Here is a 25,662-nt window from a genome sequence, read left to right on the forward strand (position 1 = left end):
TATTTTTTCTATAAAAAGTTGAAAGACGACATGAAAAAATCATTCTATTAGCAGATTATAGATTTATATCAGAAAATTCTTATTTTATATTAAATTTATATTATGTTACTTATGTTAGAATTATCTCATTGCAACGCATCTTTCATCAAATTTGTCATATTTCTTGCATCAATTTTCTCATCTTCAGGAAAAAGACTGATAATAAAAGACTTTGCAAGGTCCTTTGCACTCTCGACAGATTTTAATTGTATCTGATATTTAATTCTTGCAGGAATCCTTATACATCCTCGGACAAATTCTATTGTCACTGCATCATCCCTCATCCCTCATCCCCTTCTTGCATCAAAGCAAGCAGCTTCGAGACGTTGCCGTTGCGCGTCGTAGGATCCGAGACCACCGCTGCATTGCAGCATCGACCGGTCCTTTTTTTTTCCCCCCGACCTCGACAACATCCCCGTACCTTCGATGGCGACACACCTGCCCCTCTCGACGCACCCTCTCTCGCGTCTTCTCATCGGTTTCGCGCCGCCACCGGAGGCTTCGATCGACATCCCCGACAGTTTTTCGCAGGACGCTTGTTGCTTCTGTACACAAGCTGCGAACGTGAACTCGTCCTGTCGCCCTGTTTAATCGTTTTAATGGGAAATGGGATCGTTCCTTGTTCGTCGCAGTGAATGAATTGTGTCGAAAGTGTCCCGATACGATAATTCTCGTAATAAACCGATCGCTAATTATGTAAGGTACACCATTATCGATAAATACGAGTCTCGTGTAATGAGAGTCTATATATATTGTCATCGTATCCAAAAATCTTTAGAAGCATGTGATGTATCTCTTTCTCAAAACTTATCAAAATTAATTTAATTAGAAATATCTTTTTTTTCTCTATAATATGTGAAAATTTTATATGTATATATATATATTTGTTTCTATAATATTATATAGTTTACATAATTCTTTGGAATAACTGATACATACATATATATATATATAGAGAGTCATTTTTTAATACATTACATTACAGAAATGAATCGATTTTTAATATGTTAATTCAATATGTGAAAAAAAAACCCAGAAAACTGATAGTTATTTCAATATCAAAGTTGAAATAGCTTTTAAATTATAAGCGATGGAAGTTTACAAGTTATTGGGAATATCGAGTTTCTGATGTATAATTAGCTAGTGAAATTTTCTTCTTCAGTTAATCTATATTTTAATAGATCTTTTACTCATAACAAAATTATCAAGTTCAATGTTGATAATTAAAAATAGAAGAGAAAACATTGGGTTTTACAGTTTTATTATGTATATGCTTGCAATATAATACTTTGTTATTTTTAAATTTATATCGAAAAATTTGTATATATATATATATATATATATATATATATATATATATATATACTGCACGAAGAGAAGAGAAATTTATATATAAATTTAAAAGCTTCATATAAAATAGATATGATTTAACACGTCTCATTCAAGTGGACACGTGGGATTATTTCGTAAACAATGAAAGATATAAAAAAATTGTCCGTAAAAGTTATTTCGCAAAACTGATATATGTAAAAATTATTTGGTTGAAAGAAAGATATGACGTTACATGATATGATTAATTTTTTTTATGAATGGAAATATAGACGAAATTTCAAAGAGTCGAATAACTTCTAAAATACGTTGCATAAGAAATGTATTATACAAAAATTGTTTTTTCATATCTTGTTTCTTTAATAAGGTTTCTTCAAATCATTAAAAATTTTTAAATAAAGCTAATGACTTTTCTTTGAATTTTCGTAATAGTTTTCAATAGATCTGTATAATTATCATTTAATTGTGCTATGATGTAGAAGAAAAGTATACATAGTGAAAATTTATATTAGAAACATATGTTTCATGATATCAATTTACTCTCTTATATCATTAGATATATAATCATAAATTATGAATATCAATTAATAGAGCTTTTTCATGATGGCTTTTATTAATTATTTATATCCGAGATCATATCTTGAAGCTACTGCTTCGTTAATTATAGGTATCGTAAGTGCCACACTGTGTAAACATGTAATTTTTTTCTAAGAAGCAAAAAATTTGCGTTCTTCTAGTTAGATTATAGAATTAGACTATTACATACGATGATCGATTGAAAGAGCTCTCGCTCTTCCTATACAAATCCGCTTCGAGGGATGATGATTGACCGGCAATGGCAAGTTTGCGAGCGCGCGAACGCACCCCGGATCTCGAAGGCGTTCGCGAAGGACCGCGGGATATCCGCGCCGTTCCCATCGTAACCTGAGGACGCATACAGGCGAAAGAAGAACGTCCGTTCTACATATCCTGCGGAGTTTTTGAAGGTTCAGCGAGGCGAGGATGAAGTCCGAAAGAAACAACGGATATCTACGAACCACCACCGTCGTCGCCGAACAGCCGGCTGATCTGTCGGGATCGGGATCGATTGGTCAGGACGGTGCTCCCACTGCGAATCCTCTTCAGGTATATATGTAGACGTCATCTCGATAATTAAGATGCTCCCCAAGAATCCAACATCCCTTGACATCGCGTCTTTGAATCGTTTTTATTTGTATCTGTGATCAGAGCGATCCTTCTTGATGATAACTTTGCAAATCTCTTCAGCAATTTAACTTTTTCTTGTATATGAGATATTTAAAATGTAGATTGCATGCTTTATGTTAATTGATTATTTTATGTAGGTGACTTATGGTCCACGTGGCGGTACTACCACGTCCGTTCTTCAACATCCGGTCAAGCCGCAAAGGCCAATCGGTATAACACGTGCTACCTCAATTACACGAAGACGAAGAGGGGCAGCGAGTAGACAACGTTTGCTCGGTGTGCTGGCCATCATTCTGCTGGCAATTTGCCTGTTCATACTTTTACTGCTGGCGTTAAACACCAGTCGCGAATGCGTCCGAGAGCCTCGTAAGTTTTATCCTTTATCAGCTATATTTGAATAAAATCTAAAGAATATTAAAATCTAAAAAGATTAAATAACGATGTAAAAGTATAAGAGAATATCTTAAATTCTGATTATATCTCTATCGTATATTTCTATTTTCAGAGCCGAACGTTTGTATGACGGAAGAATGCGTCCGAACAGGTACATTCTTTTAATTTATTTATATTTTTTAAATTACTTTTACTCCTTTTAATCATATACTCGTATATTAAATCTTAATTCGCAACAAATGTCATAACTTAAGAAACACAAAATTTTAAATTTGATTTAAAGTGTATTTTTTCATAAAATTATTCCTCAGATATTTAAGTTATCCAAGGCAGCAACTACTTCAATGATTGATCGTTCCAATTTTATTAATAATAATATGTTGATTATTTTTTTACGTTATTTTTAAACAATATGATATAATTTAAAATAATAAATTGAAATAATAATTAAACGAAGAAACACAAATAATTATAAGCCAATATATAGATTAAATACCATTTGACAATCATCAGGACTAAATACATTTTATAATACACTTCATCCAGATTCAATTATTATTATAAATTATGTTATGCAGATCAATCATGACTGACAAAATTGCGAATATTTTAGACTTTATAAACTTAGATTTTTTTCTTAAACAAGCCAAATCTTATTTTAATAATTTTGTAATAATTTTAATAATAATTTTATTTAATATTCCTGATGAATAATTATCGGTTTTGATCATTGAAGTCTATACATAACATAATGCGTTCTTTCATATCATTCTCGCATAAAAAAAAAAAACGAGTTGAAAAAGAGAGGAAAACAGGGGGGTAGCTTTGTTCTTTAAATACATATGCACTGAAAGCTCTATGCAAACTTCATGAAAAGTTTAGTCAGCATTCATTATAAAACTATAAACATATATTTTCCATTATAGAATATAAAATAAACTCTCTTGGATTGTGTTGTGCTCTCTGAAAGAACTAGGCGACGTTTGGAGTTATCTCCCTCGTCATTTCAATATGTATGTATAGACTTCAGTAGTTTTGACGCCTGTCATAATTCAACCAAAGATCGAGCGAGAATAAAACAAGAGGGGTTTCATTGACAATGTAGCGGCGAGTTTATTAACGGCGATGGATAGTACCGCGGCGCCTTGCGTAGACTTCTTTCAATATGCCTGCGGCACGTGGAATCGATTGCACGTGATACCGGAGGACCGAAGCTCCATCAGCACCTTCGAGGTATTGGCCGATCAGCTGCAGGTGATCCTGAAGCGCCTACTCGAAGAGCCGCCTAACGCGGACGACAATAACGCAACTCTCAAAGCGAAGATGTTCTACAGGTCGTGTATGGACATCCGTGGGTATAAATGATATACAGAATGCTCCTTCGAAAAAAATTATCGAGATCTCCCTTTCTTCTTCATTGTAGAATCTTTGTAGAATTTAGTTCTCTCTGTCTTTGAAGATTTTTGTTCAGAAGGGATATCTGAATCAAAATATCTAAAACATACCTAACATTTTTTTTTAAGTTAAGTTTCTAAAAAATTTAGAGATTATAGAACCTGAAAATAAATTTCCGAGAATCATTCGTGTTTTATATTGACATAACTTTAGGCAAAATTGTATGTAAGCTAACAGTATAAATTGTATGTATAAAAGAAATGTGTCTTGCATATCTTACAAAAACGAAATGATATAAAAACGCAGCTCGCATACGAGAGATCGGGGATGCCCCGTTGAAGAAGATCCTGGAACGTCTCGGTGGCTGGCCGGCAGTGGTGGGAGCGTTTTGGAAACCGCCGCTTTATTCGCTGGAAGTCCTTCTAGGTCGTCTACGCGGCGAGTACAACGAGAACGTGCTGCTGGAACAATGGGTCGGTCCAGACGATAAGAATTCCTCTGCCAACATCCTCCAGGTGCGCCGGCAAAGTAAGGCCCCGTCAGTCGACGGCTATACAACACGTCAACACGTTGTAAAACATACGGGAGTCGTTCAAATCTCATCTGGAGACTTTATTTATTTCAAAATTATCAAATAATATTTAATAATATAAAATCATGTATCATTTATTTATGTAATCTCTCTTCTTCGAGGAATACGTATCGTTGAAAGAATGATTATAATTGAACACTCAATAACTAATTGCCTTATGAAACTTACGGGAATAGCTTAGGTACGATTTAAAGAAAGAAATCTAGATCATATCTGCACGTCTCTCGTACTATCTTACAGAAGTTTTCACGCCAGTATATTAAAATCGGTATTGCTTTTGACAAAAAAATTTTTTTTTGCTTTATTCTATATTAATAATCATTTCCTACTATTTTTAAATTTATTTCTAAGAAATTTTCTGACCCAATCGATCGACAAACGACAAATTGCGGATCAAAATCAATGTTTCCGGGGAAGAAAGTCTAGTTTCTGGACACTGAGGAAATATAACAACAATATTTTCATTCGTTTACGCAGTTCGACCAGATGCAGTTGGCATTGCCTAGCAGAGATTATTATTTGAAGGCGAGCAGCGCAGCCGAATTGGAGGCTTATCATAAGTACATGACGAACGTCGCTATCTTGCTTGGAGCGAACCCTTCTTCGGCGGCCGCAGAGTTTGATCAAGTGATCTCATTAGAGAAACAGCTTGCCAAGGTATGTCCTCTTTCTATGCTCATCGCAATTTTATATAGTTTTCAAAACAATAATTAAGAAATACATTTAATTTCTTAATTAAAATAAATGTGTGTTCAAACAATTTTGCGACGTACTATGTAAATTATAATATAATACAGTGGTCTTGTGTGTGATTTTAGATTTCATTACCGGAAGCGGATAGACATGACACTTCTGCGATTTATCGGAAATTAACATTGCGAGAATTGCAGCGAGAAGTACCGCAGCTGCAGTGGCTCGTTTATTTGCGCGAATTCATCAGCGTGCCAATTGACGAAGACGAACCGGTCGTGACATATGCAATGCCATATTTCGTGCAGATGGGCCGCATCATCTCGAAGACGGATCGCAGGTAAAGATATAAGCATTCAAATATAATTCTTTCAACAGAATTTCTTTCCTCTAATTTTCTAATTTTAATTCTTTAAATTCCGGCAAATTAAAAATTTGTTAATCCTTGGATTCTTTATTTTCTTAAATTCTTTCCGAGTTTTCTATTCGTGAAACTCTTCAAGTTTCCATTCTCTGTAAAATCGTAGAGATATTAAAACTATTGCTAGAATAATTCTTCGATAAAATTTTAATTGAGCTTGAAATTCTTGGATTTCGCGAATCTTTGAATTTTTAATCGAAAATATATTTCGTAGGACTTTACACAACTATATTCTGTGGCGGCTCGTCATGTCAATTATGCCTCACATGATCAATGAGTATCAGCAGAAGCGGATCGAATTCCGTAAAATTCTGCTGGGCATTCTCAGCGAAAGGAATAGATGGTCGCAATGCGTCGAGTGGACCAACAAAAAACTCGGAATGGCAGTAGGGGCTCTTTTTATACGCGACAATTTTAATCACGAGAGCAAGGCAAGTCCTCTATTCTAAAATGACCAACATTGATATCTTCTCGCTTTATATGAATTGGAATGTCGTCTCTGTTTTTCAGGAGACCGCTCTAGAGATGATTCGGACGATTCGCGAGGCTTTTAATGAATTGCTGACCGAAAATCATTGGATGAACGACGAGACTCGGACGGTGGCGAAGAAAAAGGCCGACTCGATGAACGAGCGAATCGGATATCCGGAATTTTTGAAAGATCCAGTCGAACTCTCTGTGGAATACGTGATGGTAAGAACCTCATATTTTACGATAATCGTACAATATTATATATTTCATTTATATATAAATTATTCTACACTCATGATCTATTTATATCTTAGGAAAATTATCAGAGAAAAAAAATTATTAAAATATCTTTTTTGATAATCTGAAATGTACGAGAACATAAATAATTTAAATGTTGAGTTTTATTATGCCGTTACATAATAAACTTGAAACGATCTAGTAATATATTTTCAATTTTTCCTCGTTCTTTATTTATTTTTTATTTTCTCTTATATTTCTAATTTAATTTCAGCTAAACATAACAGAAAATCGTTTTCTGGAGAACATCTTTGCCGTGCTCAAATACGACGCTTATCATAATTTGCAAAAGCTACGGAAACCGGTCGACAAGAATAAGTGGTCGACTGAGCCAGCTGTGGTGAATGCTTTCTACAATCCCAACAAAAATGATATAGGTCAGTCGCGTGTATTAGCTACTAACCATCGCATTATCCTAATTATCGTCATAATTTAACAATTTGACAAGTTTCAAGTATCTAAAAATCTCAATGCATATAAAATCACTTTGTGATTTATAGTTTAAAAATCTACAAGACTTAAATATAAAAAAAATGTAAAGATCTCATTAGGATAATGATGCTTTAATCATAATCGCATTGATAAATAAACATTAAGCATTAATAATTTTGTATTTGGTATTATTACAGTATTCCCTGCGGGGATTCTACAGCCGCTTTTTTACTCTCAGCACTTCCCCAAGTCCTTAAATTATGGCGGAATTGGGGTAGTGATCGGTCACGAGATTACTCATGGCTTTGACGACAAGGGTCGTCAGTTCGACAAGGACGGCAATATGATGCAGTGGTGGAACAATGCCACTGTCAGGGCGTTTCGCGAAAGGGCGCAATGCATCGTGGACCAGTATTCTAAATACAAGTTGCAAGAAGTGAATCTATACATCAATGGTAGAATGACTCAAGGGGAAAATATCGCCGACAACGGCGGTCTCAAGCAGTCTTTCAGGGTAATGATAGAAACATGTTATGTACAAAGCAAACATACTAAATTTCTGAAAATTATTTAAGAGACAAGATAATTATATACATTTTGAAAAAAAACCAATTTGAAGAATACACGTAGGTTTTTTAAATTTAGATATATGAAACACACTTATACGGGGAGTTGATGATAATTTCTCTTCATCAAATATTATTAGGCTTACAAGAAGTGGGTCTCTATCCATGGCGAAGAACCGTTGCTGCCGGGAGTGAATCTCACGCACGATCAGTTATTCTTCCTCAATTACGCGCAGATCTGGTGTGGTTCCATGAGGCCGGAGGACGCTCTCACGAAGATCCGCAGCAGCGTGCATTCGCCTGGACCGGTACGGGTGCTGGGTCCCTTGTCAAACAGCGAGGACTTTGCCAACGCTTTCAATTGCCCGCCAGGTTCGCCGATGAATCCCAAGAAGAAATGCAGTGTTTGGTAGCTCGCGCTCGTTCCGGTGATATATGAAATATATCACCTCGATGTATAATTGCACAAGGAGAAGAGGATCGTAGAAGCTAAAAATTCCGAGCCACTCACGGGACCTGAGAGAGCCCGCGTCCTCTGACCGCGCATTTAGCGTTAAAGAACGTTAAATTCAATCATTATCTTTGTACATACATCTTGTATGAATCCAATGAGATATTAACATCAGACAGAATGCGTTGAAATATATTTTAAAAGAATAAAAAAAAATTAGATTTGCACTTGAGGGAACTTTATATTCTTCCGACTCTTCACCTAACGCTAAATGCGTGACAGATATGTGGCAAAAATCATAAATTATAAACGTATCATGCCCGAAAATTCTAAGGATCCGCGGATTCCTTTATCACCCTTGCGTAGCACGATACTGCTTGTTTTTGTGTAATAAGCGAAACGAAATAAAAGATAATGTACGATTGACAACTGATTCTTTCATTGTTCGTACATGTATGCTCAATGTTTGCTTGCTTGAATCATCTAAAAAAAAAATATATATATAAATTTCGTTTATAAGCTATGTTTGAACTCAAAAATCATTCGAGTCGCTACGACACACGAATTAAAGAATTTATATTCTTTTAAAATACACAATTTGTAACAAGAAAAAATCAAACTTTCCCTTTTCATATAGTACAAGTACATTATCAGATGAACATTAATTTAAACAAACATTATTTTACAAAAAAGGAGCTGATTTCATCGCGTTATTAAAAATTATAAACATCGTTAAATGAAAATGACAGATAAGAGAATGTTAACACATTTTTCTTGTTTTTCGTTTTCTTCATTTTTATACATCATTGTTTTATTACTTACATTATAGCCGGCTAAAATCGCAAATTTACATCAAGTTTTTGCAGATAACGACAAAACGAAGCAAGATATATTTTGTCTAATGAGACAGATCCTAATTTGTCTAATTAAATATTTTCTAAACGCTAAATCAAAATATTATAGCTTGCAACGTATTACGTTGTTACAAAAGTTCTGTTATATCTTATGCTATAAATCTAAGTTCATGGAATCTTTGAATCCTTCAAGAGTTTTAATTCTCTTTTTTTGGGAAATAGTTATTTAGGATTTTTGAAAATAAAAAATATTTTTTTAAATCCAAAGATCTGAATAAAATATTTTCTGCAAAAAAGATTTTTAAATAATAATAAAGGATACACGCGAAAGCAATATTCCACCTCTTAAGAGCTCGCGTAATAGCTTCTGTAATTCTATACGAGTCCTTTAATATTGAAGCTGAACCTAGTATTAATATTTTTGTATCTCAATACAAATATTAAATACGAGGTTCGTTTGAAGAGGAAGAAGGATTTAGAGTAAGAGGTCTGCGTAAATAAGAATTCCATCTTCATAAGTCCAGCGAAAGTGCTTTCAGCGTGCTTCCTATATAGAGATCTTTTTACTTTTTGGATCCTTAAACTTCTAGATTTGCGATAATTTTCATTTTCGCGTCATTAGAGATTTTCTTTTTTTTTCTTTAACTCCTTGAATCCTTCGATTGTCCGATTTTTACATCTGCGGTACCATATAATTGTCCTACAAATTTTATAAGATTCTCGCAAGCTTTTGCAACAATCCAATTATATAATTATATATGTATATATATTATTTATCGGCTTTAACATTGAAACATTTTTCGGAGTTACTTGCAACGTAACTTTTTATAATTTGTTACTTCGCTTCTTTGTACTCTGCACCATATTACAGGGATCATGAACAAGATCACGGTCAGAATGATCACAATCGCCGATCAATTTTCTCTCACTTATGTACATACATTCTTTCAATAACGATTTCCATTGTGTGTCAGCTTTTTGTTTGCACTTACAGAAATTATTCGGAATAAATAATATCGTTGTGAGACGTATTTTACAATGTAAAAGAAGTCATTTACAATATATACAATTAACATAATTCATATAACGTTTCTATACATATTTCTACACGTTTATTTACGCAAGTAATATGCAATATAATAATCTCTCCTAGAAACTAATTGTAATTTATTTTACGTACTCTCAATCAATTAAGTACAGTAAAAATAATTAATCAAAATATTTGATCATCAAAATATCAATCCTATTTGATTAATAACACAGATATATCAAATGTAATTAATATTATTCCTAGACCCTCATTTTCACATGCATTATGAATTTATTTTATTAGATATTTATCTTCGTTTTCTTGCGTCTTAAACTTTCTATTAAATTTATTTATTTATCCACTTTGATACTTATAATAAATTGTATAATTTTTTCTTGCTTTTCTCTTTCGCGATATTTGCCCTTATTCTACCTCTTTCTCTGAACATTGTTATTCGTTATACAAGATATTCTAAAAAAAGAAAAAGTCAAAGATGTTTCTTTCCATATTAATTGAAAAACATTGGTCCATATTCATATTTGTATCTAGTGTTCATTTAGCGTTAAATATAGCCAAGTGTAAGAACATCTCTGTAAGGTTTATTTAATGTGAAAAACACACGAGTATAGCGCTAAATGCATCGCAATACTGCGAATTTTTATCTATAGAAATTATTTATTACATTATTTAAACTAAAAAAAATAGATACGTAACAAGGTCCTCAAAAATTATAATAAATGGAAATCTCAAATTAAGCCTATATCTCAATTAAAGCTTATTATTTATCATCATCTTTAAAATAAGGATGTTCTTTTACAGATAAAGTTATCGAAACATATCTTTTTGGAATATCTTGTATACTTCTTAGTGAGTAATATAGTTGATTTTTTAATACATTTGAACGTGTTATTATTAAATAACGTGTTATGGAAGATCAACAGTAATATCTTACAAGAAGAATGCATTTTCAATATATGATTTATCGGTTATTTTTATTCTTCTAAGGCTTCGCCTCTGTTTGGTTCTGCCTCCATTTCTAAAACGGCTAACGATGATATTATCTATTTTAATTTTCTTCATTTAGTTGTGCATATCTTATTAAAAGCTAAATTAACATTTTATTATTTTATTTGTTAGCAATATGCAATGTTCGACGTAAATAATGTAAATAATGAAAATAATAGTCGAGGATTTCAGAAATAACGAGTAGTAATTCCTCTTACCGAGTGAATGTGAATCTAAAGATCTAAATACATCGCATATAACGCACGTTGAGAATCCATCTCTAAGAATAAGATGTTTTATTTTAAGAAATTGCGAACAAAAATAATGATCGATAAAATGCAAGGGTCTATATAAATAAGCAGCCGAATATTTTTGCATTCAAAATTTTACGATATTGAGATATAATATCATAGATTTTTGACTGATTTATATTATATAAAGAATTTATGAAATTAAGCTTATATCTCGGAATCTGTAAAAGCAAAGAGCTAGAGATCCAAAAATTTACATTTATTCTATTGAATATATAAGCATTTATGATACGCGGGATTCAAATTTTGTGTCATCAAGAATTTTGAAATCAAAGATACACGAAATAAAGACGGATTTTTGTAAAAAAAAAATTAATTTTTTTACAAAGAAATTTTTTGTAAGTCCTCTAGATTTTTAAATTTACAACTGCTCAAATATTTTGACCATTGAATTTGTATACTTTTAAACTTTTACTTTCTTCGATATCTCAAATTTATAGTTCCTTACATTCTTTGAAATCCTCATAGATTTTAAATTATTAAATCATTGAATCTATATATTGAGATGAGAATCCATATTTTGAGATTCTTATTTCAGGCTTACATTCTTAACACTTAGATTTTCAAATTTTTATATACCCTTAGAATTTTCGACATTCGGATCTTTCGTGTTTTATTCGATCTTTCCATTGCCGAAACTTTTTAAATCTAATTCTTAGGTCTCTAGCTGTTTGGATCCTTTAATTTTGCTGAAAGTTTCACCTGATAAATTAAATGTACATAATATAAATAATAACATAGAAAAATATAATAATTAGACAATGACATATTATAACATAATATAAATTCACTCGTTCTTAATTTTGTTAATTTTTTTTGTAACAAATAAACTTAAATGCGTTGCAATATATTAGTTTAGTACCAAATAAATAACATATAGAAACAATAAATCGGTTATTCAAGTAAAATATGGACATGTAGGTACTATAATATAATCAAGAGATAATTATTACCTTGTGCATTGAGATGTTTGTCTACAACAGAGAATAAACAATATAATAATCTATTTGATCGTTGCATCAAGAAGATAATCATTTATAAGTGTTACAAATTCACAGATTCTTAAATCTTTAAATTTGTAACTTTTAAAGTTTTTAATTTTGCATATTTTTAGATTCTGCAGATTTTGAAAATATAATAAAGAAGAAACACTTTCTTATATGAAAACCGAATTAAAGATATCTTTAAATGAAATAGTCACTAGAAAAATCATGCCGATCTTAGAATTTTATACAAAATTTAGAAGAGAATATAAATAATTTAAGTTTTAAAAATCGAAAATAATGAAATTTGTAGATTTTTACTTTGTTGTAAATCATTTTATGTAAAATAAAATTTTTATGAGGCTTACAATAAGTAAACATCAGTTAGAGTCATCAGATTCTAGTGATGCATTTAGTTAGACTCCAAAAATGATTATCGTCACGCGCGCGGTACTCTATTTTGCATCTTAAAGAAATTATTTGTAACATTGATTGACTTCCTCGGATTTAAAGTATGTTCAATTAATGAGAAAAAAGGAAAACTTTTATTCAGAACAAACAAATATCTCAACGCACCAAGCATAGTTTAATAATCTAATAATTAATAAATAAATAATCTGTACTAAATTCATTTTAGACATGCCCACTTCTCATACGGATAATTCTTACGTTATCATTATCTTACGATATGAAAATCAATGTAGTTCTGCAACACGCATTATAAGAGAATAAATGCCCTATTTTGCGTCTGCACATATAGACACACATATTTTCTTTCTTTCGAGTCGCGGAACAATTGTTGCCGATACTCGCTACTGATACGTATATAGTGAAATACGAATTTCCGCTAAACACGGAGAAAACAATAGTGAGAAACAGCAGTCAATGATGGAGATTGTATTAAGAGGCGAGAAGAATTAAACGCGGAGAAACAGCAGTCAGTGATGATAATGGTATTAAGAAGGAGGAGGATTAAACGTAGGCGGGGGAGAGGTTCAGAGTAAGACGGGAAATGACATTGTTGCGTATTGTTGCACGCGTTGTTCTCGAGCTCTTGATTATCTGAATGACCATGATGCGACAATCGTGGCAGACGACGACGGCGACGCCACGCAGCCGTTCCGCAGCCATACGCTGCTCGGCAGTCGGTCCGCTGGAGCCGGAGAATGTCTTCGTGGTCGAGAGAGCGGCGGGGCTACCACCGCCCTTATAGCATCTGTGTATAAACCATAAAAATTGTTCAAATAAAATATGAATATATGAAATAAAAAATACAGACAATTTAATTGAAAAATTAATATCAAGTTTATATATTACCAAAACACTTGTGCATTAGAGAATAAATAATATAGTGTTTTGTCTGGAAAATATTTATGATTATTACAGAAAGAAGACAATCATTTAAAAGAATGACAAATAAATTCATAGGTTTTTAAATCTTTCAATTTTTAATTTTACGAATTATTAGATTAAAAAATATAAAAAATAATTATCGTAATAATAAATCACGTATAATAATATATTGTGAATGTTAAATATTTAATTTCGGAATACTTGTGAGCGTTTTATTCAAGTTATAATATAAATATACCGCGTACTGACCTCCTCTCCAGTCCCTGACTTTCCATCTCTCGACGCGCATGAGATGGTGGAGTCGACATTGGCGTTAATGCGGAGACTGGTGTCATCGTCGGCGTTGAAGTTGGCGTGCCGCTGCGCAATGCGGAATCCTTTCGTCTGGATGCGGGAGAAGCCGGTGCCGAACCGACCGCTCCCGTATTCCTTAACCAAGCGTTCTTGGCGTTATTACCGGCCTCCGTTTCCGTGGGCGAGAGTAATAATCCGGGGGAGAGAAGCACGACCGGCACTCGGGCAAACTGCTCCGTCGGAATCCGCATCTAAAAAATAAGTGCTGTCGTTAATTAGTATTATTCATTAGTAAATAAATTTTATTTTAATTAGTAAATAAAGTACTTAACGTTTTAATAGCAAAAATTCAATTAAATCAGTGGAATATGTGTTGTCAAGCATAAGTTTTATATTTAACAGCTAATATTCGATTAAATCTAATTATTAATTTCTAATTAAAATATTTAATTCGCACAGCTCGGAAACTATTAATTCAATTTATATTTCAATATATATTAATATATGTATAATCCACTTCAAAGAAAGATTTTATCAGAAAATAATGCTGCATGTTTATTTCTATTAATTTTTGGACATTTCATGTAGTCAAAATAGAATAAAATAAAATAATGTTCGTCTTATTCTAATTAAACATATATATTAATGTATGCGATACTGACTTTCGAGTAACATTTCACGCAAACGGTCCTCTTGCATAAACGACAGCGTTGTCCCCAAGGACCCAAAAGACCGAAACGCGTCTTCAGACAGAGGAAACAAACGCGTCTTTTTTCCACGTCCTCTTTGACACGTCCTTCCACGGGAAGGGACTCTAATTCCGCCTTCGTGAGCACGCTACGAATGTGCACGATTTCATCTAATGTTAACGACAGCCTTTCGTCCAGCAGCATATCTCCTAGTGTTGCCTTCTGTGAAATACGATTACCTCTTCAATACTTTTATGTCATATAATATAAATTTAAATCTTTAACTTGTAACGTTGATTTATATATCTATTGCTTTTCCAAGTTGATTAAGAACATTAATCACATCTTTCATTTTCTATATCAAAATATTTTTTGTTTAGGAAAGTTTGAAAAGTACTGTATTACATATATATTCAATTCGGAGTATCTGTGCAATATGTACTATTAGATTGTCCGCGATTGTATCCGAAATTTGCTTACAAAAGAGATAAGAGCGGATATGTATGTATAGTTGCGTTCCTTACCTTATCGGTATCATCCTCCCACTCATCGCTATTAGCTCTGTCGTCCTTACTCTCGTGTGCGATCGTGTACGCTCGTCGTGGTTGCCTGGGTGCACGCGGCTGCGGACTGTGACTCGGGCTGGGATTCAAACTGATGTTAGGACTCGGTCCCTGGCTCAGAGTCGAGTCCGCAAGGCCAGCGCGTTGTCGACTCTGTGGTCTCGATTGCGGCAAAGATGTCGTCCCCGTGAGTGACATTAATGGTATAGCACACTTTGCAGCGTGTCTCTTTGCGGATGCTCTCCGGGAAGGACACTGCGTCGCCAAATCGTAAGCTAAAAAATCGAACAACAAAGATTTCATGTACAGAATAAACAAAATAAAACAATAAGGGGATCTTCGATTCAACTTCACTTTTGAATTATTCCGAAAATCATTATAAATTCACTTTTTATATAAATTCTTGCTCGACTGAAAATATATTTGAATCTGAGTTGAAATTCGGGCTAATAAAGAGAAAATCTATTTTTATAGTACATTTAAAATTGTTTGATATAAATTAAGATATCGATTTATTAATGAACTTATTAAATAGAAAAAAAATTTGTCAACATTTTTCCAATATATTATTTCAAACTGAAATTCTAAAACAAATATGGTTTGTGTTTCGTGTTTTTATTGCTTTTGATCATTCTCAAAGCAATTCAAACTTAGTTTAATCATATATTAATTAATAAAAAAATATTATATTGATTATTTAATAAGTTCATTAAATTATCATAAAATAGGAGAAACAAATTTTCTTATTAATCTCATGCAAGAGATTCATTTCTCTCAAAAAGTTAAAAATCTATGAAAATAAATAATCTCTTAACTAAGAAGTTAAGAGATTACTTATTTTAGCATTAATAGCAATAATATTAATAACATTTTATTGGTAAATTTTTTCTTAGCAAAAGATAAAAATAAATTTTTATCTAATCCTTATCGTTTATCAACGATTCAAAACGTTACAATATACTGACAAATCACTGATAATATTCATGATTGAAAAAAATATAGCAAAGAAAAGAATATAATATAGATTATTTACTAACGAGACTAAAAATAGTTGAAAAAGATGGCGTGCATTTAAATTTTTCCTAAGAAAAAATTGATTCTAAGATTGATTGAAGAGTTCATTTTCGAAGTAGATCTCATACAGTTTTTATAAATACATGCAGTTTTTATAAATATTATATCAAAAAAGCAATATTAAGAGGAAGAATTATAAAAGAAATAACAAAAGGAAAGGAAGAAAGACTATAAGACAATAAACAAATAATAGGAGGAAAGGTTTGAATATTATTTATAACAATTACATTCTAGTTGAGCATCACAGAATCGATGGTACTCGTTCCTGGTTAGACGAAGCCCACCGGTTTTCCGCCAAGGATTCGCGGATCCTACTTCGTCGTCATCCCTCTGCCGATGATAATCCTTGTGTCCATTTCGCGTACCTTCGTGAGCTCCAAACCTGTAATCTTTTAGTTGCCAATAATTAGAGGCTTCGTCCTCTTCCTCGAACCGCGTTTCAAAATCCTCTTCATTATAATCATCATCATCATCGTCATCCTCCGCATCCAACTGTGTAAAAAATAGCATTGTTTAATTATATTTATGTTCTTTGAATTTGCAAGATAATATGAAAGTAAATATAAGTTAATACAATTGCATGAGATGTATAAAAGATGAACTGCAGGAGATTAATGTTAGCTGTTCATTCGCGGTAATTTGAGCTTTAATAATGCAAAATTATTATTATTGATCATTCATAGATATCAGGTAATAAAGAATGAATCAGTGGCTGTATCGAACGATGAATTCTGGTCAGAATTTTCCTATAGTTACTGCAGCATGCAATGAATAACCTATCATTGCCATTATTTGAGTTTCAAATTGGAATAAAGAGCCAATTTATGCAATAATATTTATATATAATATAGCCCCGTATAACCAGATATATTCTGCATTGTACAATACGCAAAATGAATTGTATAGAAAAATAAAATACATTGTATTACAAAAAACACAAAAGTTGAACGCAAAATTTAAATTTGTTTAGAGTATTTTTTTAAAATTTATGTAAATTTTTTTAAAATTTATGTAAATTTTTACCGCATTATAGAAGTATCACATACGGGAGTTTATTGTATTTAGAGTTTACTATGTCATGATCGAAAGAATATGAAAATATACCTTCAAATCGAAGTCGACAGGTATCAGTTTCTTGGGCCGTCTAATAGCATCCAGATTTCTTCCAGGTGGTCTTGGCATCGCAGATGATTCATATTCCTTGATATTCTCCCCATTCTGCGTTATATCTAAAAAATCAAAGTTAATTCATTTGCAACGTGATATCAAATCAAATATCTAAATTGGTACTAATGGCGCAATCTTTAAAATCGCAACAGTATTATGATTGATGTATTTATTGCGCAATGACTTATATGACGTATATGACTTTGAAATGAAGAGACAGATTGATGAATGCATGTGAATGCCTCACTACATTTAGAATTAATTTAATTTTTTAGAAACTTTTTTAAAGGTAAATTATTTTCTTAAACTCTCAGCAAAGACATTCCAATATCTCAATTCTATGAAAACTTCGTTTTCACGTTTATATAAATCTTTATATATATATATATATATATATATATATATATATATATATGTATGTATGTACATTATATCATTCTTAATATATTATGTATATCATGCGTATTAATATTATAATTTTAAATTACTTGCTAATATAACAAAAAAATTCTATTTATAATAAAAATAATGTATAACAAAAAGAAAACTTTATTTATCAGATCGTTTTATAACAAAAATTATAAAACAATTATCTATCTTTTACGATTATCTCATTCTAATTACAATTTCGTATTGTATTGTGCTTCTTTATTTTGATATCCGCAGATTTTACGCCTTTTTCTCTTTTAAAAAAAATTAATTTTCACACTCACACGGTATGACGATGATGAATGAGATGATTACCTGCGACCGTAATGCGCCTTCTACGCGACTTACGATTCCTATTGGAAGGCAAAACCCTGACGTCGGGTCTTTCCTTGGCGATCCTTTGCCGCGGCTGCGGCACCGGCGGTACGTTCTGTTTTCTGCGACTAGTAGCCGCCAGGACGCCGCCAGCTGTCGACGTCGCCGTCCTCTGATCCTCCGACTGCAACCACTGAGCCGCAACATCTTGCGCAGACTCCTGCTCCTGCTCTGGTTGCGACGGCGGCACTTCTCCGAGGACTATCATGCGAGACTTGCCGCCTGAAAAAAATTGAAATCGTGACAGAATCTTATTTATTTATTTCGAAGACTTAATTCATAGACAAATTCTAAAGATGTGACAAGATTATTTTATTGGCGAAAACAATTTTGAAAACCTTCTTCAAAAAAATCTATTATTAAAATTTTATTTAATGTATATGAGAAAAAAGTTATTCTGCATAATAAACACGCACGAGAATTTAATTAATTCTCGTTCACAAAATATTTTTAGTGCGATAAGCAATTACTCTAGGCTGACAATTTATTGAATATCAAAAGGTCAACTTGTGCTATTTATTTATTCACTTCGAAATTATTCGCGCGCGCGCGTTGTCCTGTTTTCTCTCGTCAATTATCTTATTTAGTTTCACTCCATTTTATTTTATATTCGCACTGATCTTTTTATTTATTTTTCTCTTTCTTTTTAAGGAGATTATTACTTGTGACAAAAACGAAGGCAGCAGCGAATCCTGATCCTGACGATGTTACAACAAACTTAAAAGCACGTAGCACCTTGTGACATCTTTAAATAAGGATCGAAATAAGAGACTGCAGGTGTACACATCATCATTTTTATCGCCTCGAAGAATGTATCCGAGTTCTTGAAGATGAGAAGAGATCAGAAAATCAAAAACATTCGTGGAAAATTTCACATATTCTTTTGTACAGAAGTTTTTGGAAAGATATTTAATTCTACATATATATTCTTCAAAAGATTAATTTTTTTATTTCACAGGTTCTTATTCTTTTCTCATAGATTTGTAGATTCAAATTATTGCATTTTTAAAATCATAAAATTAAATAATCGAATCTTCAACTTTTTAATTATTATATTATATCAAATTCCTAAAGTTTTGAATTTATTTTATAATAAATTATATATAGAGTGCTCAAATTGTAACAATCGCCGCATTTTTTTATTTACTACCAATAATTTGACAAAAAATTAATGGTTTTTAATGAATAAGTTCCAGTAAAACTTTTTAAAAAATTAAAGAATTAAAAACAAATGTTTTAAAATTTATATATAATCTTTTAATATTTTAAATTCTGATGTTTCGTTCTTTATATTCTTTTTAATGAGTTTCAGATTTTTCAATATGTAGCTTAAAGCTTGACATGAATGTTAACTATATAAAATATGATATATGTAAAAAATCTTCATTAATTAATTCAATAGAAATTATAAGATTGAATTAATTTAAGTTCTGCTTTATAAATTAATTACTAAGATATCTTTTTTAATAAATTCTTATGAACAATATGTTAACACAGAACACATATTTTCTTTTACATCTTTTACGTGTATGTATCACAGATTTTTTATTAGTTTTACACTTATTATTAGTAGATTTTTAAAATAAAATTTCAATTTAGTCTTTTTCTTAAGATTAATTTTGCAAAAAGTCTGCAACGTGTGCAGATGATGGGTTCCTTATAATATAATACATATATGTCTAGATCTTTACCTTTTGAACTTTATAATCACTACATATATATTTTATGTAATAAGCAACGAAATAAATAAATGTTCACGTTTTTTCCAACACTTCTTAAATCACAGTAAATTATCCCGAACTTGAAAGTCCTTCGCAAGATTATTCACCAAGAAAAATTCACAAACGTGAAAGATATTGATTGACTCTCATTAACCCACGGATTTTTTAATATTCCCGAAGCAAGAATTAATACATCCTTCAGGGAAAACGCGCATATTCGATGAAACAATAATCGAGGACAGGACATTCACGAGGAAGGGTTGACATCCGACTGGACTGACATACTACGCGATGACGTTTCGGGCAACGTCAGTTCACCTTTGCACGCTTTCAGTTATTGATCGTGTCTACATCGTGTCCAGGTACCCTTTTTCTCTCTCTCCCACCCATTCTCACCCTCTTTCCTTCTCTCTCTGTTCTGCGCCCGTAGCGCCCCAAATCATGATTCATCCACGCTTATAGGGCGCGATTCAATAAAATCGAATTTTTTATCTGACATAAAGCGCGTTAAAACAAGGTTTTATATATTTAGTTTTATATATAATCTAATTTATATTTTATATAATTAATAATTTTAAATTATATTTTTTTAGTTCATATTTAAGTAAAATGTTAATTTTAATTTTGATAAATTCTTTTTTGATTTCTAATTTTTTAAATTCTTATAATAAAATTTCTTCAGATAGAATTTATTCGCGAATTTTACTATAAATTACTTCGTGTAAAAACTGCAATTTTTATTACATGAAATTAGTGGGAGACAACAATACAATAACATATTCTAATACAATAACAATGCAAATGACTTATTTTAATAAAAATATTGGAAAAATTTATCTTTCCTGTCTTCTTCTATTTCTTTCTATTTCTAAGCCTTAGAATGGCATTTAAATAATTTTACATTACTTATACCTTTATACTTTATATATAGAAATAATTCTAAATTTTGTGCTCTCAAAATTCTCCTATACTTTATATTCCACACAGTAAAGAAAAATAAATCGTGCAATTGAGATAATAATCTAACACAATGCAGAAGATTAATAAAATGAAGTTATTATCCATCATTAAAAAATAGCGCTTACAAATATATAAGATGCATAGACTTACAAACTGATGTTTCTTCGACTCTGGGAATGTTATGTCTCGAAGATCTTAAGGGCTTTGGAGGCTTCTTTATACTTTCCATGAGTAACTCTCTCAAAGTGCATTCCTTCTGCAATGGTCGTAATCGTCTCTCCGAGGCCTATAGTAAGATATAACAGACGGTAATTTTTTGTTCAAACATTTTTTACAAAAATTTGTAAATACATATTTCTTAAATCTTTCTCATTTATTGCTATTGTACTATATTAGTTGTATTTTAAAGTACCAGTAAAATAAGCTTAAATATATTTCTTGATTCTCTCTATTATGTTTTAAACTGTGCATAAAAATTCCAACATGCTCTAAATCGATATTATTTAATATGAGTTCGCGATTTCATACTTTATCATAATAATTTACAAATACATAGAATGCATTTCTATGATGCTTATAAGTATATTTCGATTCCGATGAAATATCTACTGACATGTGTTGAATTGACTGAGATTCAATATATATTGAACTTGATTTCTCGTGAAGATCGCGTGTCATCTTGCGAAGATCGCCATGTTATCTCTAATTTGAACAAGTACAATTAGTGCTGAATGTAAAATATAGACTCCTTAGCCTAATTTAATTATTTGGATCTTAAATATCTGCAAATTTACTTGCCTTTTTTAGGGGCGGTCGACTCCGAATAAATTCGAGAATAATAGCATGTGCATCTTTTCTCTTCGAGGGCGTGGGTGGCGTTTTTCTAAGGTGATATCGTTTCTCCCTAATATCGGCCATCAGAATTTCATAAGGAGTTAGTTTGTAATCCGGACGACTTTCTTGTACACGCGAGGACGCGCGAGAGCCCAAATTGGCTTCCACTTTCTTCAATTTTACCCCTCGTCTCAGCTCGCTGATTACTTGAACCCAAAATCTAGCCTGACAATACATTTAATAAAGCTTCAATATTATTATCCATCCATATTATTATTCACAAATATATGTAATAAAATATAGAGATATTAATGAATAATATTGACTTGTAGACTAAGCCAAGGCTTTTACAAAAAAGTAGATATTTATGATTATATATACATTATCTCAAATTATTTAATTTTAGCTTCTACAAATTATTTTAAAACTTGCGAATATTATTCATTAATACTCTAGATTAGATAGTATAATAATTATTTTGTAATATAACATATTAAAATTATCATTTATAGATTATTGCAATAAATATAGAAACTAGCAATGTGGCAGAGTAAAAATACGAACAATAAATAAAGTAATAATCTATAAAATATATGCCTTTGTACAATTCATTCATATTATAAAATAATAAATATCAATAATAAATCATTATTTTGTTATAATTATAAACATTTTCTAATATAAATATAATATAAACCTTATTAATATAAAATCTGATTTGTCCTATATAAATGTGAATAAATTCAGTTATCATGCAGCATGAGTTTATATTTAAAACATGCTAAATTAATTTTGTCAATGTTAAAGAAAGAGAGAAGAAGGAGAATATACAAATTAAAAGATAATAATGTGATTATAATGAAATAAGTGATTGTGATAAATTTTGCTAAATACATTAATTTGCATAAACGTACTTGTATAGCCCTCCAAATTCTAACGTCTGTCTATAAAGCAAATGTGGTTAGTAATCAATCAATGTTTGTAAATTATATATAAAATTATTATTTTATGTTTATTGTTTTAATCTATTACTTGTATATCTTTTACATATTTCTTCTCAAAGAAAGTGTTCTCAATTAAGTCATTAAGTGCAACAAAGAAATTTTAGTTCTGTCTTAAATTCTTAAATAAATTATTGTAAATCGTCCATTTTCTCTTCACGAAAATTTGATGAGAGACATATCTTGCACTATATTCTTATATTTATTTTCTTGTATGTATATTCTTGTATTTATTGAGAAAACTTACCCAATCATTGAAATCCAATGTGTCAATATTCTGCAATGAGATCGAATTACGATCAACATCATCGATGCTTGGGCTGTATAAATCTTGTGATTGCTTGTCGACAACCACTTTTTCCAGAAATTGAGAGAGATTAAGAGCCTCCTCCACAAACATTTGTATCACATTTCGATAATAATTATCAGAATCTTCATGCAAACTTTGCACATGCCGTTCACATATCTAAAATAAAAAATACTTCTGTTTTATCGCTCAACAAATATCATTTTATACTTAATTTATAAGTAATTAAAATATTAAAACTGTTTGTTTATTGCGTTGTTTCGAAATTGATTCAAGAGAATTTTTGTGAAGTAATCTGTTTGTTGCACATTCCATTTGTTACTTTCTTTAATTATTAATTGTAAAAATTAAAGAAAGAATATAAACACTCACTTGAAGAATGGTTTTCAGGGTACATTTGGAACTATCTGTACACGATTCAGTAGTTTTCGGCATATAATCTTCTGCATCAGTGTCCCCCGAGTCCCGTTCGATGCCTTCATCATCGGTTTCTTGTAGACGTTCTTCTACATCACCTTCGGATGCTAATAAAATAATCAGACATTTTAGTTTTACTTTAAAATAAAAATTTATTTCATATAAAACTCCATGTGAAAAATTGTGTTTAAATGTACAATTAAATATCTGTAAAGAAAGTGATGTTATTTACCTCGATTGCTATTTGTCATTAATGTAATGAGAGCTTCTAGGTCTGGTGATAAGGCTATTTCCTCCCCTGCATTAGAGCCAAAATCCAAGGCCTTAAATATTGCCATACCTAAAGAGAAGATGGCCTATATGACAAAAAACACACAATTTAAATAAATTTATGAAACAATTATCATTTATACTGTACAATATAGCGAATACTTGTTACAAGTTAAATATTTACCTTTTCTTCCGAAACAAGAGGTAATTTGGAACCTGTAACATAAGTCATCTTGTTAATTATTTTCAATTTTGTAATAATAATTTTTTATTTTAGTAATTTTTGAATTAATTATAAGTTCTACAGTAAAACAATCACCTGCCAAACTTTCGAGACAGATATCTCCATCTTTGTGAACTACAATTTGCCAAAGTTCTGATATCTCATAAAACTTGTTCTCCGTTAAGCACGATAGGCCTTTAGCTATCTGATAACACAATGCCCATGCTCGCTCCTGACTTATAGGACTATCAAACATGAGCAGAATATCTTGAAGATTTAGGCAGCCGTGCGAATCCAATTTACACTTTGGTCGCACCGAGTCTTCTTTTTTCTTTACTGTTTTTCGCATTTCTTTTTTGAATACTGTGGCTTCTTCTAAATTAGAGTCTGAACTTTTCTTAGAATTCGACATTGTGTAGAAGCTTTCTATACAGATTCTTGTTATACTATTATAAAGAAACAATGATAGATTCTCTTATTTTATGTATAGTCGTCATGCGTGATATATTGTTGAGAGTACATTGATACTTTATATAGACTTTTGTGCAACTGTTTATCTTAAGTAACATATTTGTGATCTTGCAGTGTTCACAGTTCACAGCGACAGAGTCATCTTTTTGCATTTAGAAACACTGGTTTTTGGATTTGCTTTCAAAACGTTTTACTCTAAATTAACAGAAAATAGCAAGAATTACAATATATATATATATAATTTTGCATATTACTTGAAATATAATAACAGAACACATATAAGGCCTTCATATCGATATCTCGCGTGTATTCTAATTAAAGATTATCTGCGATTAAATTACGATACGGATAATTAATAATGCCAAGCAATGTTATTCACCTGTTTACGTGGTTGCGAAGACTCGAGAGCATTTGTATCTTACGTATATCCAAGTATTTGGTATATAAAGCGATCGTTGCTCTCTACGCCGCTTATCAAATCGTTATCCTATACTCACGTCAACTATTCGCAAATAATCGAACTGAATGAATTAGAATAATATATAGCTTTATGCACACTTATATATACGATGGCAGTTGGACAGTTTCGAGCCTCGATTTCAAAATCAAGATCGCTTTAGATCACTTTTTTAGATAGAATCATCACACATTTGCTAATCCTTCAGGTAGCTGTATCGTGGCTAATACGATTCAAAAGTTACATATCGTATCGTGCGAGGGAGAAAGCTCAACTAACTGTACTCTTACAAATGTCTGATAATATATACCTTATGATATCAAATTACAACGTATATTAGCGGTAAAAGAATCTCCGAAATGCACTGAATAATACTTGAATAATTTATTCGCAAACAGACTTCTTTCACGCGAAATGATCAACTTTTGGTTGGGTCTATCCATATTTGGCGCATCTACACACAAAGAAATCATCTGTAGGAATATACATATATCATCGCACACTACTCCAGTTGACTAACCTAACCTGACCTATATATCGATAGCCAATCGATTCGCGTTCGATAAATTACGATATCTCGAAATCGAAAAAT

At 31.5% G+C, this 25,662-nt stretch overlaps 2 protein-coding genes across 6 annotated transcripts; one reads left to right on the plus strand and one right to left on the minus strand.

Annotated features, from left to right (window-relative positions):
* Positions 1–357: 357 nt before the first annotated feature.
* On the plus strand, positions 358–8,711 carry LOC145939428 (neprilysin-1). 2 transcript variants are annotated; one of them, XM_083043735.1, is made up of 13 exons: positions 358–740; positions 2,106–2,493; positions 2,712–2,940; positions 3,080–3,118; positions 4,073–4,318; positions 4,669–4,877; positions 5,432–5,611; positions 5,773–5,984; positions 6,280–6,496; positions 6,576–6,758; positions 7,048–7,210; positions 7,463–7,779; positions 7,972–8,711. In XM_083043735.1, the coding sequence occupies exons 2-13, from the start codon at positions 2,371–2,373 to the stop codon at positions 8,242–8,244; spliced, it is 2,391 nt and encodes a 796-aa protein (XP_082899861.1). In that variant the 5' UTR covers positions 358–740; positions 2,106–2,370; the 3' UTR covers positions 8,245–8,711. The 2 variants fall into 2 exon arrangements, with proteins under 2 accessions (XP_082899861.1, XP_082899862.1); XM_083043736.1 differs by having other exon boundaries at positions 358–735.
* A 142-nt stretch (positions 8,712–8,853) lies between these two features.
* Positions 8,854–25,522, minus strand: Spir (spire type actin nucleation factor). Of its 4 annotated transcripts, none has more exons than XM_083043731.1 (16): positions 24,993–25,522; positions 24,239–24,808; positions 24,104–24,135; positions 23,882–24,005; positions 23,605–23,756; positions 23,173–23,391; positions 22,839–22,868; positions 21,889–22,149; positions 21,241–21,376; positions 18,350–18,631; positions 17,543–17,667; positions 16,666–16,930; positions 15,326–15,639; positions 14,775–15,020; positions 14,068–14,363; positions 8,854–13,681 (listed from the first exon to the last, which is right to left on the minus strand). In XM_083043731.1, the coding sequence occupies exons 2-16, from the start codon at positions 24,552–24,554 to the stop codon at positions 13,438–13,440; spliced, it is 3,042 nt and encodes a 1,013-aa protein (XP_082899857.1). In that variant the 5' UTR covers positions 24,555–24,808; positions 24,993–25,522; the 3' UTR covers positions 8,854–13,437. The 4 variants fall into 4 exon arrangements, with proteins under 4 accessions (XP_082899857.1, XP_082899856.1, XP_082899859.1 ...); XM_083043730.1 differs by having other exon boundaries at positions 14,775–15,023; positions 24,993–25,521; XM_083043733.1 differs by having other exon boundaries at positions 14,775–15,023; positions 18,383–18,631; positions 24,993–25,520.
* Positions 25,523–25,662: the final 140 nt, after the last annotated feature.

The sequence above is a fragment of the Prenolepis imparis genome, unplaced genomic scaffold (assembly GCF_030444845.1).
Source record: "Prenolepis imparis isolate NDT839.2.m4 unplaced genomic scaffold, iyPreImpa1.0 SCAF_8, whole genome shotgun sequence".
In the NCBI taxonomy this organism is placed as follows: domain Eukaryota; kingdom Metazoa; phylum Arthropoda; class Insecta; order Hymenoptera; family Formicidae; genus Prenolepis; species Prenolepis imparis.